The following is a 17,965-nucleotide window of genomic DNA, read 5'->3' as shown; positions in this document are numbered from 1 at the left end:
CACTGGAGTGCAGTATTATACCCCTACACACACACACACACACACACACACACACACACACACACACAATGCACAAAACAGGAAAATTAGCTGTGAAAATGTCTTTAGCTTAGGTAAGGGGAGAAAGAGATGTAATTAAGAGCATCCCCAATATTACTACAACACAAGATAATGAGATAATAATGATATTATCAGCCAATCCATTCTATAAGACCTTGCCTTTGCTTTTTTGTTTCTATCACATTTGTCTTTTTCTTTGTCAACACCTTGCAGCCCCCCAGTCCCCACTTACAACCAAACACTGCCTTTAGCTTTGAGCTACAAATACTAATAGTTTTATGTACACCAATTTTACAAGAGAGCACAATGTGGTACTCAGTACAGTATTCTGTTTCCTAGACTTTTTCTTTCATTTTAGCACAGGTTTTAAGCTCCAAAAACACACTTGAAAATACAAAGGCAGTATCTGAAGAGATTTTATAGACCACAAAGAAAGATAACCGTGAAATGTCATGCATCCTTGACTAAAAGAACTGGGGAAAAATCATGCAAAACAGCTTTTTTTTGAAGTGCAGGATTATGCAAACTAACTTGAAAGAATGTTTTCAGTTTCTACAAGATATAGAAGTTAGCCAGTTTTTGACATAGGATTTGTATTAGCTATGCATAGGACCTGTTTCTTAGAGCACAGCATATAGTATAGCCTTGAAGACTGCAAGGGTTCTCCTTGACCAGTATCTCTTCTGCCCACCTTAACTGTAACCCAATCTAATGTCTACTTTAGAATATATCTCTCATTCTAATATTTTACATCAAATCCAATTCAACTGAGATGACCTTTTTCTATTCATAACTGCCATCAAGTCAGCTTCCATTTATGATGATTCTTCTAGGGTACCCAAATCAATGTTGTTTTTTCCCTCAGTTCCAAGGAATATACTCTCCCCTTCCCTCCAAGTACTCCAAAATGAGCAGTGCATATTCCAACAGTAAGTAATTTCTCTGACATGCAGCTAAGTTCTTCTTTGTACATCTCAACAAAGCTCATCTTCAAACATGTCAGTCTCAGACATACTTCACATAAAGGGGAAAACATTAACAACACTTTATTCTTGTTTAAAGAAAAAAAAAAATATCCAAATACACAAGGGACTCGTGAAGGTTACATGTTAAGAAGAGATGGGGTTGGACACGCAGAACTGAAACAGACTTACCCTTCTAAACAAAGCCAATTAAAAATCAGTTATCTTAACTGGTTGATGGGGCCTTGTTGGCTAGGCAGCTTGGGAGGAAGGACCTCACCATGCTGGGCTGTGTGGGGCAAGGAAGCATCTTCATTCATCATTCCATAGGGGGTTCCATCATGTATCCATTCTCAGTGGACAAATAGCCATCAGCAGACTGCATGGATTCTTGGTCCAGGAACATATCCTGGCTGGTCTCTTCCAGAGCCTCCCCCATGCCATTGTCCTGCCCCCTCTCCTCCCGTTTCTCTCCACCCCGCTCACCCCTGTCACGCTTGTGCTCCCGGTCCCGGTCCCTATCTCTGTCCCTGTCACGCCGACGCTCTCTGTCACGATCCCTGTCTCTGTCTTTGTCACGATGACTGCGCCGCCGATCCCTCTCTCTATCCCTGTCCCTCTCTCTGTCCCTCTCTCTGCCCTTCTCTTCCCCTTCAGGCTTCACCTCCAACCCATCTATGCCCATTTCGCCAAGGGTAGCTTCATCAGGCTGAGCCTCAGCCACTTCTGGCAGCTCCTCTTTCTTGTCTCTGTCACGGTCCCGATCCCGCTTGCGGTCCCTGGAACGGCTACGGCGCTTGCGCTCCCGGTCTTTATCCTTGCTGCGTTCTCGGCTGCGCTTCCGTTCATCTTTCTCTCGGCTTCGTGTCCGCCGCCGGCGTTCTCGGGATCGGCTACGACGGCGTTCCCGTTCCTTGTCCCTGTCTCGGCTGCGGTCTCGGCGATCACGTTCCCGTTCACGGTCCCGATCCCTGTGAGAACCAGTAGAAAAGCCTAAAACATACTTCATAAACAGATTTTGTTTACCACAAACGTTGCAGCCATATGGTATTGAAGTAAGTCAATGAATTAATAAAGCACCTATAAACACCTCTGTGCTGCATTGTGTGACTATTTGACATTTTTAATTTGTTGCCTGCTTTACTTTATTGAATCCTTTCCTGTATTGTTATGTATTATTTATATGTATTATGCTATTATTTCTTAGATTGTACACCATGGGCAGGTTTACTTTATCTATTTTATTGTTTGTATGTACAGCGCTGTGTAAATCTACAGTGCTATATAAATAAAGCATAATAATAATAATAGCTGTAACACATCATGGCCTCCCAAAGAAATCCCTAGGATTAAGATTAGATCCACATTTATCTTCAGCTTCAACTGATGATCTGGAATTGGGGATTTAGTGTGGCAATACCCAACGTGTGGAATATTTATCCTTCTGCCATTTCAATATAGTCCATTGGTTCTTCTCCTGTTGTATTCAGTTTTGAAATCTTTAGATATAATTTGTTTAAAAATATTTATAAATAAATACTCTCACACAGCTCAGCTCACCGTTCATCATAACGGGAAGTATCATCCCGGCCTGAGTGTCTAATATTGACATCAGCCCCACCCCGCCGGGTACCACCGAGACCACCACCTGCAAAAGAGAGGTAAGGAAATGTTGGCTTTTTTTCAATATTCTTCTCTTGTTGGGAGATGGGTTCAGCACTATCAGAAGTAGAAGCATTTTTCTTCAGATGGTATTAGCTAAGGAATGTGCTCTTCAATTTATATATTTTTGAACAGAACTTGCATAAAACCAAGGGGAAATAACAAGATTTTAAAGTTCACATCTCCAAGCATCTAGATCACAAAGGCATTGAAGACAAACTGCTAAGCAGTTTGGCAGAAAAAGCAAGCCCAACAAACAGGCAGGGATGCTTAGAGATGTGGAGAGGATTGCCTCTATCAGTTAAGACTGTGGAATTAGGCTGAGAAAATCTCTTCCTTATGCAATAGGCTAGAACAGGGGTTCCCAACACTTTTGACTTGCGGAGCCGTACAGGCTCCATGGAGCACAGGTTGGGAACTGCTGGACTAGAGCAAGGTTTTTTGATCACATTTCCTTGGAACCTTAGGGTTCAGCAAGAGGTCATGATAGCAAAAAACAAAATATTTGAGACCTGAAATTTCAAAGGTTCCCCTAGGGTAAAAACATTAAGAAAGGCTGGTCTAAAATCTACAAGTACCTTCAAGCCTAATCCAAAAGCACATGCAGAAAACATTATGCAAAAAATTCTCTACTGTCATACTCCATCAAACAGATAAACACTAAAGTAGGCTTTCTTTAAACAAGTCTATTTTCTTCTAGATAAAACCTACAGTGGACAATTCTTGCTTCGCTTTTTCATATTTAGAAGAAATAATCTAGAGAAGCCTATCACTCTGCCCTTTAATTTTCTTCTAACAGGAAAATTAGCCTGCATTCTAGACCTTTTTATCTTCTCTTATTAAATCATCTACTAAATTTCAACACTAAATTAGCCAGAACAAAACACAGTAGTCCAGAGAAACTGTTTTTTGGGGGGAGTCTTGTGGGAAATGCTATTGTTATTGCAATATTTAGGTGGGGCAGAAGAACTAGCAGCACGTAGCACATTCAATATAGCCTTTATGCAAACACTTACCAAGTCTGCGTGGGCGCCATCCCTTCACCGTCCGGCCTCTCTCTACATCAACCAGTACTCGCCTGCCATCAATTTTTTTCCCATCTGCATGCTTGTATGCCGCTGCAACAGATTAGGAGGGGTATCCAGGGAGAAGGGGATGGGAAGAGGGATTGCCATTAACCACAGTGCCCATGAACAAGCCCACCCTCCCCCAAAGACACATACCACACACAAAGGAATCTGAAGGGAGGAGGCTCCTATGGCCCCACTACCCCTTGGGCAAGGGATTGCTCCACATCTGCCTGGGAAGCATAGCTTCAGGTTCTCTGGGAGAAAACCAGAACTTGAAGTGCTTGCTGTAGTTTAAGTAGCTGAGAATAAACCCACATGTTTGTGGAAATGGCTGCATGGGACTGGCAAGCAGACCTCATGGGATGTGCTTGGCCACAGCTTCCACCCAAGCCACCACAAATCCCATGAGTTGTGGAGCAACCCCAGCTCCAACACATAATGCAGCCCCCTGGCCTCCGCTGCAAAAAAAGGAAGGTTATTGAGCAGTCAAGACACTCACGCTACATACATCACTTGCCCAGAAGGAAAAGGGCTGGGTACAAATAAGCAAGCCCTCCACCTCCCTACCCAAAGCTGACTTCAGAGTGGGCCAGGCTCTGCTGTTCCTTCAGTAGCACACCCTCAACCAGCCAGTCCCAAGATTGGCCATGCCAAAAAACCCACCCAAAGCAAGAGTGCTTACCACAAAAAGAAATAAATAATTGAAAAACAAACAAGTGAAGAAAATGGGTGAGGGAGGAAAGCAGGAGGGGACATATTTTCCCCCCTTGTGTTATAGAGATAGTGAAAGGCTTGGCAGGGAAGACAAAGGGTAGTACACACAAAAAAAGGTAACAACACTGAGGGAACTGGCTGGCACCCTCCCACAACAGTCCCAGCCCACTCCCTCCCTTGCTGCTGTTATCCCACTGCAAATATCTAGAATAATTTCCAGGGAAAGGGAATGTTCTTAAGCCACTTGCTAAGGGAGGGGTGGGGCGAGCACAGCTAACATGTAAAAAGGAAATAAAAGCATTTACCTGGAGAAACTACTTACAAAACCAATGCAACTTTTAACTCCTCAAACTCACTGCATCGGGCTGCTAGCGCTGGGGCCCGAGGCGCAGCTCCCCCCTGCCCGGGTGCCCCCGGCTGGGGCGGTATTTTGGTTTTTGCATTTTAGCTGCTGAGCCGACCTTCCCTGCCTTACCTGTCTCAGCAGCAGAAGTCGGACACTCAAACCCCCACCCTACCAGCCCGGTCCCAGCCCTCCATCCTCTCCCCACTTATTACAGCTTCACTACAACCTAGTGCCTTCCAGATGTTTGAAACTGCAATTCCTATCAGTCCCAACCAGCACGGCTAGTGGTCAGGAATTATGTGAGCTGTAATCTAAAACATATGGAGGACAGTAGGTGATAGGAGGCTGCCCTACTAGAACTTCAACCCATCAATGTCACAAGTTACTTCTTTTTAAGAACATGCTCACCTCCAAATGCAGGCAGCCCAACTGTATAATGTTAGTTACCAAATTGGGTCCTTAAAAATGACCAAGGTGACTGTTCATCTTTAATTAAACATTTATGAAATTAAAAGACTGCACGTGTTGTTTACAGCTGATATCTGTCTGGTTTGTTTTTTTTTAAAAAAAATCTCATTGTTATCTTGTATTTCTGGGGGGAAAGTATGTATTTAAACAAGAAAACAAAATCAAACTGCCAATTAATCGTACTGGGCTGGAATGAAAAAACACAGTGTATACAGCTGTTTTTTAGAGGAAAAATGAAGGGAAATATTTGCTTTTGTGAAAAACCACAAAAAAATTAAGAGACAAGGTTCATCCACATGCATAAACTACATATTAGAGGGAAAGGATAAAACCATTTTCCTCATGCAAATATATGGGGGGATAGGCAGGAGAGAACTTCTCTCTTTACATGTGTATGCAAACAAAAATGTTAGAATTTTCTTCCCTTTGCCACGTTCTATGTTCTGTATGCAATAAAACAGCAGTGGCAGGAAACTGGGGGAACATTTTTATCATACATATGCTGTTGGGGGGGGGGGAATATTACTCCAGGGGAAAAAATCAGAAGCTATCCACCTCAAGCAAAATGTTTCATGGGGGAAAGAGGTACCGGTTTTAACTTGTAATCATGGCAAAACATTTCCATCCATTTTGACTTACTCAGGAAAGCTTTGGATTTAAAAAAAACGAAGTCCAGAAATCAGTTTCTTTGATGGAAGATGCACTTTCCAACACTTTCCAATCTGCATCTCCATTAAAAAAAAAACACTGGAGATTTATCAGCTGCTAAAAGGGCATTTTGGAAGATGGGAACCAACAAGGTCATCAAGTCAAACTTGGTTCAAGATGTCATCCTGGGCCTTGAAGCCAACCATCATGCTGAGAATCAGCAGCCATTCAGTCTGGATGTTAGGGCACGAAGAAAGACCACCATCTCTTATAAACATAGCCTCTCAAATTAGTCTCATGGCTCATTTCCAGACAGGGCTGTCACTGGACCAAGTCAGGAAGGGGTACAGTCCCTGGCCAACATGTTCACGACTGTTTTATCTTTGTAAGGAGACGAAGCTGGGCTTTTTCCAATGAAGAGATTCAGTCCGTGGTTGGGCAAGTCAGAGATTGCTTACCTGAGACCACTCTCTGTATGCACCTTATTTTGGGCAGACATTTTATAATTTAAGCACAACAGCCCTGCCACTTTTCTAAGGGACATCAGGGGCTTTTTAACGAATAAACAATATTGTCTAGCATGAGGGGAAAACTCACCTAAAGCAATTATGATATATTATAATTGGGAATGAAAAGTGGCTATATAAACTCTTTCTAATACCCCACAAATGATTCTTAAGTTCTCTAATTCAAAGTTTTTCCAGTGCTACACTGGACCTGTAAATGCTCATCCTTTGTAGGAGAGGTCAGCAATCCTGACCTCCAGAGGATGAGACAATGTATTTCTTTTTAAAATTCCAAAATCTCATGAGATGTTCCTAAAATTCTTGCTTCCATAATCTCACACTTAATTAACAAGGGGTAGAAACACTGAGGAAAAATGGTGTAATTTCCACTGGTTGTACCCCATCATAACTTTTATTGGGTGGCACATTTATGAAAACAGATCAATATGCAAGAATGTGGCATGATGGCTATGTAAAAAAATTAACATCCGTCTCTTTGTAAGTAAAACTGATTTGCATATCAGAATTTAGAATAGCTAGGATTTTGGTCTGGGTTGCAAACTCAGAAAATTAGAAGGCCAAGGAAGGACTTTTAGTGATTATGAAGTCCCACAGTGAGCCAACAGTGAAAACGTGTCATTGCCTACATTCATAAGGCTTCTCACAGCTCCAACAATAAACTCACAGATGCCCTGTCCTTTCCTGTATGCTACCAAAAAGAAATTCCAAGGACAGGACTTCTCTCTACTTCCCTTAGATTCAGAAGTGAAGACTTAAGCTTCAAGGGCAAGGTTTGTTTTTTTAATTAGCTTACCAATCCAGCCAACAGTGCCCCACAGCAAAGCCAAGGTGGAGAAGAGATGCACATCAGCCTTCAGTTTGTCAAAAGCAGCAATAAAAGGCTAGATGGCACTCTAGACATTGTCTTGCAAAAGACAAGCTGAACAAAAAACCTTTCAGAATGGCTCCATCTGAACTCTTAGTTGATTTTTAAATCCCCAAGTCTAATGTGTCAAGTCCTCTGGTATAATGTGTCCTTCTCATTACCTATAAAGAGTGGCAAAACTCTGGATTTTAACCCTTCTCCCTTTTAACATTCCTAGCTACACAGCCTGCATCAGGCAGGGTTTACAGCTCCAAATACTAGGTAACTGAAAGAACTAAGCTAAAGGAGCCAGACAGAAAAGAAGATAACAAGAAAGAACAGCAAGGAATGTGTGATGTATCTGAACTATCCTCTCTAGCAGTAGTTAGGAACCCAGCAACAGTGGTATGGTTGCCTTTGTGTATTTTAAAACCCACTTCAGGGGACCAACGATTCAGAACCTCTGTTGAGGCAGACTTCCCAATCGTGTTCCACTTGAAGGTCCATTTTGGCCTTGGCAAGCATGCCAGGGGTAACCACAATACTCCATCTATCTAACCTTTGTGCCCCAAGTCTGGCTAATTACCCAAACTTCCCATCAGTTTCCTAACTAAAAGCAGAGCTCAAATATCCTCAGTCCTGTTTCCTACCAAGAGAAAGTCCAAGAGCACAGAAAAAAAAGTATCAACTCCCTCCCAAGAAACACACATCAGCCACTCAGGGCTTGTGCAGTTTTAGAAGCATTTACCAGAGAACACTTGTCATCAAGTCTGACCAAAGATGCTCTTGGTAAAATATTTTAGTCGCTGAATTTCTTGCCTAGAAACAAAGACCTTTCTTGTACAAAAGCCAACGTCTGAAATGGAATTTGTGTTTACACTGATTGTCCTTGACTCAGCTATCCATATAATGGGTAAGAATGCGCCATTCCTCAAACCACAATTTTATTCCATTTCAAGGAAGACAGGCTCATGGGCCTTTTCTGGTGTAAAGTTTATTTTCCTTAACACAGCTAGGCAAGTAATTCTTAAAAAGATGGCTGATTCATTCCTTAAACCCAGTCATACCATTACACTTTTTACAAAAGCTGTTGCCAATTACTTCCTCCACTACCACTTCTGTAAACCTAGTCCGGATGTGTGTTCCAAGAACAGCAAGGACACAGTCAAATGCAAAGTCTCCTTGCCATCTTGTTTTCAAGAAGCCAGAGCTATGGAGGCTATATACACAAATCTTTAATAATCTAAGAACCAGCATATCTCTGAGGTGAGATAGTTAGATTAAAAAGTCATGTGTGCAGTGAGTATAATGTACAATTAAAAGCACAAGTAAATACTATGGCAAATGTGTGAATGTCTCTATTCATTCTATACTGGAGACACATATAAGGTAACTGTTCCTGACCACAAATGACCAGGCAACAGCTAAGTTGCAGTTGTTGTTGAGTGCCTTCAAGTCATTTACAACCTAAGACAACCACAGGATTTTCTTGGCAAGATTTATTCTGATAGCCTTTTGGCTGAAGAGCGGGGAATAAATAAATAAATAAATATTAATAATTAATTATTCAGAGAGGGTTTACCTTTGCCTTTCTTTGAGGCTGAGATAGTGTGACTTGCCAAGGTCACCCCATCGTTGAGTGGGGATTTGGACCTGAGTTCCAGATTCATAGTCCAAGGCTCAAACCACTGCATTATACTGGCTCTCTTAAACTGCAGTACAACCTTAATATGCTTCAAGCAACTTATTTTTATAGATGCTGGAGTGGTTGAGATGGTTTATTTTAGCATTTCTCCCCTCCATTTTCAAATAGCATAAGCCCAGATCAACTCTAAACTATCCTAAATAATTAAATGAACATTTTAAATTGTTACTAATTGAAAATTTGCATTCTCATGAAGAGTTTAAGCAAATGACCGAAATAATATGATTTATTTCAATTTGGGCCAATGGTCAAGTTTTAGCAATAACTTTAATCAATGTAGCCTGATGTATTAAATTAAAAATGTTCCCATTCATTCACACTAATTTTGTTTGGAGCAGAGAAGAGGGAAAAAAGCTTAACTCTATTTTTCTCTGCATTGCTTAACAGTCCCTAACTTGGCCCCAGAGATTGCAGAAACGATAAATGGCACATGTGTGGCTTGGAGAGGGAGGGTTCACTCAGGATATTTGAGCCCTACTGGAGAGGGCCAACTTATTCTTCCCTCCCTCCCATTAAATTCACACTGGAAGATATAGGGCCAAAAATATGGAATGAGCAACATATTTCTCTTTCCCCTTCTATACAGCAAGAGAGCAGCACAGAAGTCAGAAAAGAAACAGACTCCCCCCACCCATCCTTCCCTCCACCACTAACTAATCCATGTTTCCTAGCATCTGTCTTTGACCTGGCTTGTGTATAGAAGAGTGTTGGGTACTGAGGTTTCTTACCAATTATACAAACCCTTATACCAACCATACAATGAGATGTTGTAAAGGGGAAGCATAAGGATCAGCTGCAAGCCAGCAGTGGCAATAGCCATCAGAAAGGTGGCTGCAGTGACAATAAGAACACAGAATTAATACACCCCGCTCACAACACGCCTCTCGACAACAGCATCTTTTCAAAACACAGCTTCAGGTCAAAGTTACAATTGCTTTAGAAGAACAACTTCTTCACAGCATTTATCCTCCCTCTTAAAACAAGTTAACAGAAAGGAGATGGGCAACAGTTCAGAGGGTGGGGGCAGCCCTTATAATGACTGTTATGTCTCAGCAGCAACTCTAGCCTCCCCAAAAGGATACTGGCATAACTAGTCCCCACCCTCTGCGTAAAGGGTTTTGCCCTCCCAAACACAAGGTACAGAGGGGAGTTGTTGAACTGTTGCCTGTTATTTTAGCACACATTTTACAATGTAGCACCCTAGCTACGTTAATTTGCTCTTTACAATAACACAAAGAAAAAGCAGTGGCACTCCCCAAAAATATATCCTATGTAAACTAAGCTAAGAACCCCAATACCAAATTCAACTTGAATTACAGAATTTGCAGAGAAGGGGGTAAAAGCTTCTTCCCTTCTGGATTCTATTTTGGTATTTAGAAGGGTCCCTTTGGAAACTGAAAAGGGACAGATTAACGGAACTTGGGTGCTCATCAAACCAAGCCAGGCTCCCCCTACACTGTACTTACCTGCAAGGGGGAGCCTAAGTCCTTGAATAGCTCAAGGGCTTTAAAAAGTTAATGAACCTTTTACAAGAAACATGCTTTTATAATAAGAATTTAATTTAAAACACACACACACACACAAATAGACATAAAAACTTCCCAGAAAAAGATTGTACTTACAGTGCATGTCACGCTCATGTTCATATTCAATGAAGGCGTAGCCACGTGGCTTTCCGGAGTGTTTATTGTACACCATGTAAATCTGAAAAAGAATTGCCAGTAGTGGACAGAGTTAAGATACGGCCATTTTAAATCCCATATCCCTCAGGTGCCAAGCACGCTTCCCCTGAATCTAAATACATCACTGTCTTGGGGGGTCCCATCACTTAGAGACCACCTGCAGAAAGAGAGTAGGAAGTGTCATCTCCCAGTTCCTTGGTTAAGCTTACTCACTACCATATATTTTGAGGGACATTTTCACAAAAGGATGCTTGAATGATATAGAAAGACTGCCCCTCATTTTCTATGAAGAAAGCCTAAACATTCTGTTGCAAGTGAAAATTCTTCAGAAATCTCCCTCGTAGATTTACAATGTGTTTGGAGATGAAAGAGATTTCCCCCACTCTCCCACTCAAACTGGCTGCTTACACCTCGCTTGCCCCCCTAACCAGTACCAAAATGCAATCAGCTTACAAAAAATAGGTGAGCAAGAGGGAAGGTAGTGGAAAAGTAGAAGCTTAAAGAGATTCTGTTTACAAGAAACTGTCTAGAACTAAAATGAAGTTCCTGAACATGTGCAGTACTTCTAATCAGATATATTTAAATGTATAACAGTGACATAAAACAGAAAATGACCATATAAGAAAGAAAAAAAATTAACTACTATTCTGTCTCTTGGAAAAGAAAAGCTAAACAGTGATGTGATCTAGTCTAGGTATGTGAGTAGTGCATTCTCGAGGAAACAGGGTTGAACGGTCACACTTTCCCCTTCAGCACAATACAGGTATGCAAAATATATTGGGAAATCCATGGAATGTGGCGAGGACTGTATTCAAAAAACTCATGAAAAACAGAAAAAATAGTTACTGTGTGGATGTTTGATCCAAAATATCCCTACTTACTCTTTTGATAGGCCCATAGACTTCAAACTCCCTCCTCAGCTTGGATTCTGTTGTGTCATAGTTCTGCAAGATAATTGGAATCCATATGAGAAAACAGAGACGATACCAGAGGGGGGAAAATGAAGCTATTAGCCCTCCTGGAACCACAAAAGAAATTGTTTAAGTCAGTGATGAAGAACCTTTTATAGACCAAGTGCGCAAACTGCAACCCAAAACCCACTTATTTATCACAAAGTGTCATGGCCCTCTGGATTTCTAGTGACAAACTCTAGTGAACTCTGTGTTGGGGCGATGGTGCGTGTGCCCACCACCACTGGTTTAAGTAAAGCACTGGCAAGAAGAAAAAGGAAGTTAATCACTTACAACTCTGGCCACAAAAAGTGTTTTGAAGGCATCTCCTTGAGCATTGGGATCATTGTGAGGGTCCCCTAATAAGAAAAAGAAGGTACCAGAAACATTAAAACCACTGAGAGTAATTTAAAAAGAGCAAAAATAAAGTAGGGAAAATATGTGATTAATCATTCCTTCCCACAACTTGCCATTCTCCCTAACTTACACATCTTCAGCTCACTCTCAACTTCTTGCTGCCGACGCTCAATCTTCTCTCGCCTCTGTAAGGAAAGAGGCCAGAGGGGGGGAAAAGTCAGTAATGTTTATCTTCTTTTTAGACTAAAGCAGAGGTACATAGCTACAGCTCCCTAGGATTTCAACTGTGGCTCCACACAGATATCCTAACCACATCCCCACCATCTCATCACTTTCACACAGAATTCTCTCTCTGAATTGTTGCAAGCAGTGAGGGAAGAATGATCTATATCAGGATCACTGAAGAAGGGAATAGAGAGCCCTCTCTGCACTCCTTCCTTGAGGTATCCTCATAAAGACTGCTCTTACAACATTGGATGAGGAGATAGAAATAAAACTCTCCGCTCCTTCCCAACAAAGAATGGGAAGCACTTGCATCTATTCTTCCTTTGGATACCAAAAGCAAAACACAACAATATATAATATATAATCATCAAGGAGGCTTTTATGCAAGGTGTGTGTCCTAGTTTTTTTTTTAAACCTTTTGTATGTTTTTGTAATTTTATACTGTTTTCCTTGATGATTTTAATTGTTTTTACATTTTTATTTTAATATTTTTAAACTATTTTATCTGCAAGACACCTTGGGTCCCCCCTTTTGGGAGAAAGATGGTATAGAAATTAAATAAACAAACAAAACAAAAATGCTATGCATCTATGACCTACAGAAATCCAGCTTCTTGAAACCCACGTGAAACATCCACCTCGGCTTCTTTTCCTTTTTAAAGGCTACTAACACACAACTAAGGATATAACCCATTTTATTCTCAAAAGCAATCTAAGAGTTTTGGATCAGAATTTTGGATCGCTGCTGTAACCCAACTGATCCTGCTCACTATACATACCTTTCGTTCCATTCGTTCTTCTCGGGTCTCTGCACGAGTAGGTGGAGGAGCATCACGAGGGTCCTGAAAAGAAAGTATCTTTTAAATAAATGACCCTCAACAGGTAATCAAGGAGACAGACAAAGCAATAAGAAACCATCTGACACAACAGGAAGACACTAAGCACTGTCCAAGCAGATTACTCAAGCCTGAGAAAGCCAGGCCAAAACTGAAGTACCTACCTCAAATTCTCGGATGTAGGGAGCAATGCCACTGTAGGGTTGATTGTGGTGCTTCTCATGGGGTAGTTTTTCCAAAGGAGGCAGGTAAGGAATAGGATCACGGGGTGCAAATAGCGCCAACAAATTTGGGGGTAGGAACTGCGTCATGTTGAGAAATCTGTTATACAAGAAAACCAACAGATGGATAAGAGAACAGGGCAAGGGCACAAGAGAAAAATCTACCCTTTACAGTGGACCCTTGGTATCTGCTGGGGTTTGGTTCCAGGACCACCACCACCCCATGGATACCAAAATCCATGGATGCTCAAGTCCCATTATATACAATGGCATAGTAAAATGGTGTCCCTTAAATAAAATGGCAAAATCAAAGTTTGCTTTTTGAAATTTATATATTTTGGGAATATTTTGAAGCCATGAAAGTTGAATTCGGGGATACAATACTAATCCACATTCAGTTATAAAACATTCTTACATTGCAAAGCCAGAGAGATAGGCCTGTTACAGACTGCCAAAATAAAGCTGTTTCGAGTCTCATTGGAGGTATGCTGTTTAAATGCTGCATGCATCCTAAGAATACAGAAGCTGCACCAAAGCTGCACTCCAGTGCTTAGAAATGGAGTGTGGCTTTGGCGCGACCTCCAGACTCTTAGGACCCATGCATCATTTAAATAGCATACCTCCAATGAGACCCGAAGCAGCTTTATTTTGGCAGTCTGTAACAGGCCATAGTAAGCACTTTCTGGTCAAAAAGTCAGTCCTACCCAAGCAAGGTAAGTGCTGGACTTGCAGTGCAATCCTTTGCATGTTAATCAGAAGTAAATCTCATTGTGTTTAATCTAATATCCCTGGCACCCTTAAAACATAACAGCTTTCTCTTTCTCCATATATGGTTTTGCCTATACTACACCATTCTAGTATATAGTATAGTGCTAAGACTGTAATCCTATGCACAATGGCAACACAGAAAACTCAACTTGCAGCAACTACTTCTGCGCAATAGCTGTGTAGCAAGTAATGACTTTGCTGAGTTTCTCCAAACTCCATTTGCATTGTCTTTTTGCCCTGGTTTTTGTATAGGGTTGTGAGACTTTCTTTTCTTCCCATACTGAAATTTGTGCACATTTTAAAATGCATTTTCTTAAGATGCAGATCTGTATAACTTACCAAATTTAGACAGTTTTCCCCATAAGATACTGACTGTATTGTGAGCAACTGCTTATGGCCATAAGCTATTTGCTTAGCAAGGCTAATTTCTTAGCAATACTAAGGTGATGCAAAAATGCAACCTTTGAAAAGGTAATCTCTCTCCCTCCCTGCTGAGCAGATAAATGTCATATTGTAAAATACTGAACTTTGAACCAACAACCAAGAACTTCTCCTCTGGAACCCTACTTCTGCAAATTGTTACATTTATGTCTTTCCTTTCCTTTAATGAGCTCGCATGAATGTACATGGCTCTTCTTCCCTCCACTTTATATTTAAAACAAATCTATCAGGTAGGTCAGGATGAGAGAAATAGAGCAACAGCATGTGTCTAATCTAAATTCACCCAGTGAGCTTTATGGTTCAAGGGAAAATGACCCAGGATCTTCCAAATCCTTTCCCAACTAGTTTTCCTTCCACATTTGCAGTTTTGACTTGTGTGGATTTGATTAATATCTTCTCTCTAGGAATCTCTAGGTCCAGTGTGATTCTCATGGTCAATGTCTGCCAGAAGTCACACTAGAGGAGCTGAAGATTCCTAGAGAGCTGTTCTTTCAGGTAAAAATCAAACAAATGAAGAAACCAGTTTTTTTATTTGTGTTTCCCTCCCCCCACTTTCATGGGGGTCCTGCACACCTAACCCCAGAGAATATGGAGCGCCCACAGTGCAACCACATTGGTTAGTAGCAGAGGCTTTCATTATATATACAGCAGAGGACAGGACTTGAGGTGCCAAAAGAAGTGCATCATTTCAGGGGGTGAGTGGAGAATTGCCATTTTCACATGTATTATCATGAATAGATTATTTGCAGGGCAAGAAAGCACAGGGAGGGGTAACCATATCAAATGAAAGTGTTCCAGTCCTAAAGCCCTTGAGGGGGATGTCATATTTAGGAGGGAGCAAGCTTGTTTTCTGCTGCTCCAGATAATAGGGCCCGGAACAATGGATGCTGGCTGGAGAAACATGTTTTTGAATGCTGTGAAAAAGGGAGAAGGAGCCAAGCACGTAGGGTTTCCAGGAAGAATAATAGAATCAAGCTACAAGAAAAGAGATTCCACCTAAACATTAGGAGGAACTTCCTGACAGTAAGGGCTGTTTGACAGTGGAACACACTTCCTCAGAGAATGGTGGGTCTTTAAACAAAGCCTGGGTGGCCATCTGTCAGTTATGCTTTGATTGAAAGTTCCTACATGGCAGAGGGTTGGACTCGATGGCCCTTGTAGTCTCTTCCAACTCTATTATTCTATGACTCTTCTTAGAAACCCTACACTGCTAGCTTGGCTCCCATTCCTTTTTTCACAACATTCAAAAACACGATTCTCCAGCTAGCCTGCCCCTTGGGTCACCTTAAGATTCCAGCCAGATTCTGAGGTGAAAAAAGGCAAGACAAAGCTGTGCTAGGAAGGGTAAAGCATGCCCCACACAGCTGTTGTTGTGTGTCAAGTCATTTCTGACTTATGACAACCCTGCAACCCGAAGGCAAACCGAGTCAGTGTGGTGTAGTGGTTTGGGCTTTGGACTACAACTCTGAAGACCAGGGCTCAATTTCCGCTCAGCCATGAAACCTACTGGGTGACCTTGGGCAAGTCACACTCTCTGACTCTGGGAAAGGGCGAAAGGGCTCTGGGGAAAATGAATGTCAGTTTCTCACACCAGATAGCTCCAGAAGCAGTATTTTAAATACCCACTGAGTGACCTTGGGCAAGTCACACTCTCTCAGCCTCAGAGAAAGGTAATGTCAAATTTCCTCTGAACAAATTCTGCTAAGAAAACCCATGGTAAACCTTTTAAGTAAGAAATGACTCAAAGGGACACAACACAAAGCAATCACTGGTGGCACAGCGGTTACATACCTGTACTGCAGCCACTCACTCACAAACCAGAAAGATGCGAGTTCAATACCAGCGAAAGAGCTCAAGCTTGTATCCTTCTGAAGAGGTCGCTAAAATGAGTACCCAGATTGTTGGGGGCAATTAGCTTACAGTTGTAAACTGCTTAGAGACTGCTTAGGTGGTATGAAGTGGTATACAATGGGACCCTGTTATCTGCTGGGGTTTGGTTCCAGGATCCCCTGTGGATAACAAAATCCGTGGATGCTTGAGTCCCATTAAATACAATGGCAGAGCAAAACAGGGCTCTGCTGCAAAACACCCCAGCAGAGAGAATGGGAGGACCACAGTGATTATTTGGGGCCATGGGGAAGAAGCAGCTGCTGGTTCTACTGCTATTTGGACCTCTGCCTTCCAAGTGCCTTCTAAGAAGCAGAGCCCTCCCTCCAGTTTATCTGGTGCCATCCGGCCATGGAGGGAAAGATGTAGGCCCAGCTCTATTGGGCCTGGCCTAGATTAAGAAGCTGAGCCTTCCCTCCAGTCCATCTTGGTCCAGGCCTCAAAGGGAGAGAAGACACTGCTGGAACTGATCCCTTCCCACCGCCATTCCCTTCTCCTTCTGTGGATAAATAAAACCGTGTATAAGGAGGGCTGACTGTATAATGAAGCTGTTGCTACCAAGGGGTTTTCTTGGTTGGCTTCTTCAGAGGGTTTGCCACTGCCATCTCTTGAGGCTGAGAGAGTTTGACTGGCCCAAGGGGGTTTTGTGGTGAGCGGGAATCGAACACTCCAGATGGAAGCCCAATGCTGAAACACTATGAACCACGCTGAATCTGCTCTCTCTTCCCTTCGGTTTCAGGTCCTCTTTGGCCCACGGGGTTTGTGATGTGGTCGCCTACCTTGCGGGTTGCTGTAAGGAAATCAGGCACGTTCATAACACACTTTAGTATCCCACGCAGCCTTGGGGTTTCTCATCCTCCGCGGCAGCTCAAGACTCCATTCCCTCCTCTTTCCTTGGACAACTTCCCCCACCCCTCCTTTGTTTGTTGTTGTTGTGTTGCCTTCAAGCCATTTCCCCTGAGGGAGACCCTAAGGCCATGGGCTTTTCTTTGCAAGCTTTGTCTTTGCCTTCCTCTGAGGCTGGAGAGTGTGGACCTGCCTAAGGTCACTCAGAGGCGGGTGTTGTGCCAGGATTGAACCAGAGCCGTAGCCCAGCACTCAAACCACTAAACCCCTCAGGCCCATATAAGCCCCCCGCTGTCCCCAAGGCCCTCTCCCCAGACACGCGCCTCCGGAAGAGAGACAAAACCCGCGTCTTCTTTTCCCCTTCGGATACACACAACACAACGCCTCTCGCGCATTCCCCTCAAGCAACCGCCTCTCACCCTCCGCTCCCTCTCGCTTTGGGGAGCAAGGGTTCCTCGGCTCCGCTGTCTTCTTCTCCTTCTCCCTCGTTAGGCGCCTTCCACCCCGCCGCCGCCTGGCCTAGTCGGCGATCCTTTGGCATGCCCGGGGAGCTTCCTAGCCCCCCCCCGGATCCTCCGCGACGGGACTTTTGGTCTCTGTCGAATGATCCTCCGCAGGAGCTTTTTTCCTTTAGACCCCCCTCCTCCGTTGGAGGGATAATAAAGCGATGGGACTGTGTTCTTGTCATGAATCATAAAGGCAGCATCCACAGGGCAGAAATAATCCTGTTTGGCTCCGCTTTAACAG

The 17,965-nt window shown here is 42.7% G+C and overlaps 1 protein-coding gene across 1 annotated transcript; it reads right to left on the bottom strand.

Moving 5' to 3' along the window:
- Positions 1 to 1,083: 1,083 nt before the first annotated feature.
- Positions 1,084 to 17,747, bottom strand: SNRNP70 (small nuclear ribonucleoprotein U1 subunit 70). Its single transcript, XM_042472681.1, has 10 exons — positions 17,638 to 17,747; positions 13,220 to 13,376; positions 12,999 to 13,061; positions 12,126 to 12,180; positions 11,933 to 11,997; positions 11,570 to 11,632; positions 10,629 to 10,710; positions 3,701 to 3,802; positions 2,583 to 2,670; positions 1,084 to 1,993 (listed from the first exon to the last, which is right to left on the bottom strand). Exons 2-10 carry the CDS (start codon positions 13,364 to 13,366, stop codon positions 1,342 to 1,344), a joined length of 1,317 nt encoding a protein of 438 aa, XP_042328615.1. The 5' UTR covers positions 13,367 to 13,376; positions 17,638 to 17,747; the 3' UTR covers positions 1,084 to 1,341.
- Positions 17,748 to 17,965: the final 218 nt, after the last annotated feature.

Source organism: Sceloporus undulatus, chromosome 6 (genome assembly GCF_019175285.1).
Source record: "Sceloporus undulatus isolate JIND9_A2432 ecotype Alabama chromosome 6, SceUnd_v1.1, whole genome shotgun sequence".
In the NCBI taxonomy this organism is placed as follows: Eukaryota; Metazoa; Chordata; class Lepidosauria; order Squamata; family Phrynosomatidae; genus Sceloporus; species Sceloporus undulatus.
This window is presented reverse-complemented; position numbering and strand designations above follow the sequence as displayed.

Excerpts from the sequence above, each read along its gene's own strand:
- SNRNP70 (XM_042472681.1), bottom strand. The coding sequence starts at position 13,366 with ATGACGCAGTTCCTACCCCCAAATTTGTTGGCGCTATTTGCACCCCGT. Across the intron at positions 10,711-11,569 it reads TCTATGGGCCTATCAAAAGA|ATTTACATGGTGTACAATAA; the intron begins GTAAGTAGGGAT and ends ATTCTTTTTCAG. Across the intron at positions 1,994-2,582 it reads ACTTCCCGTTATGATGAACG|GGATCGGGACCGTGAACGGG; the intron begins GTGAGCTGAGCT and ends TGGTTCTCACAG.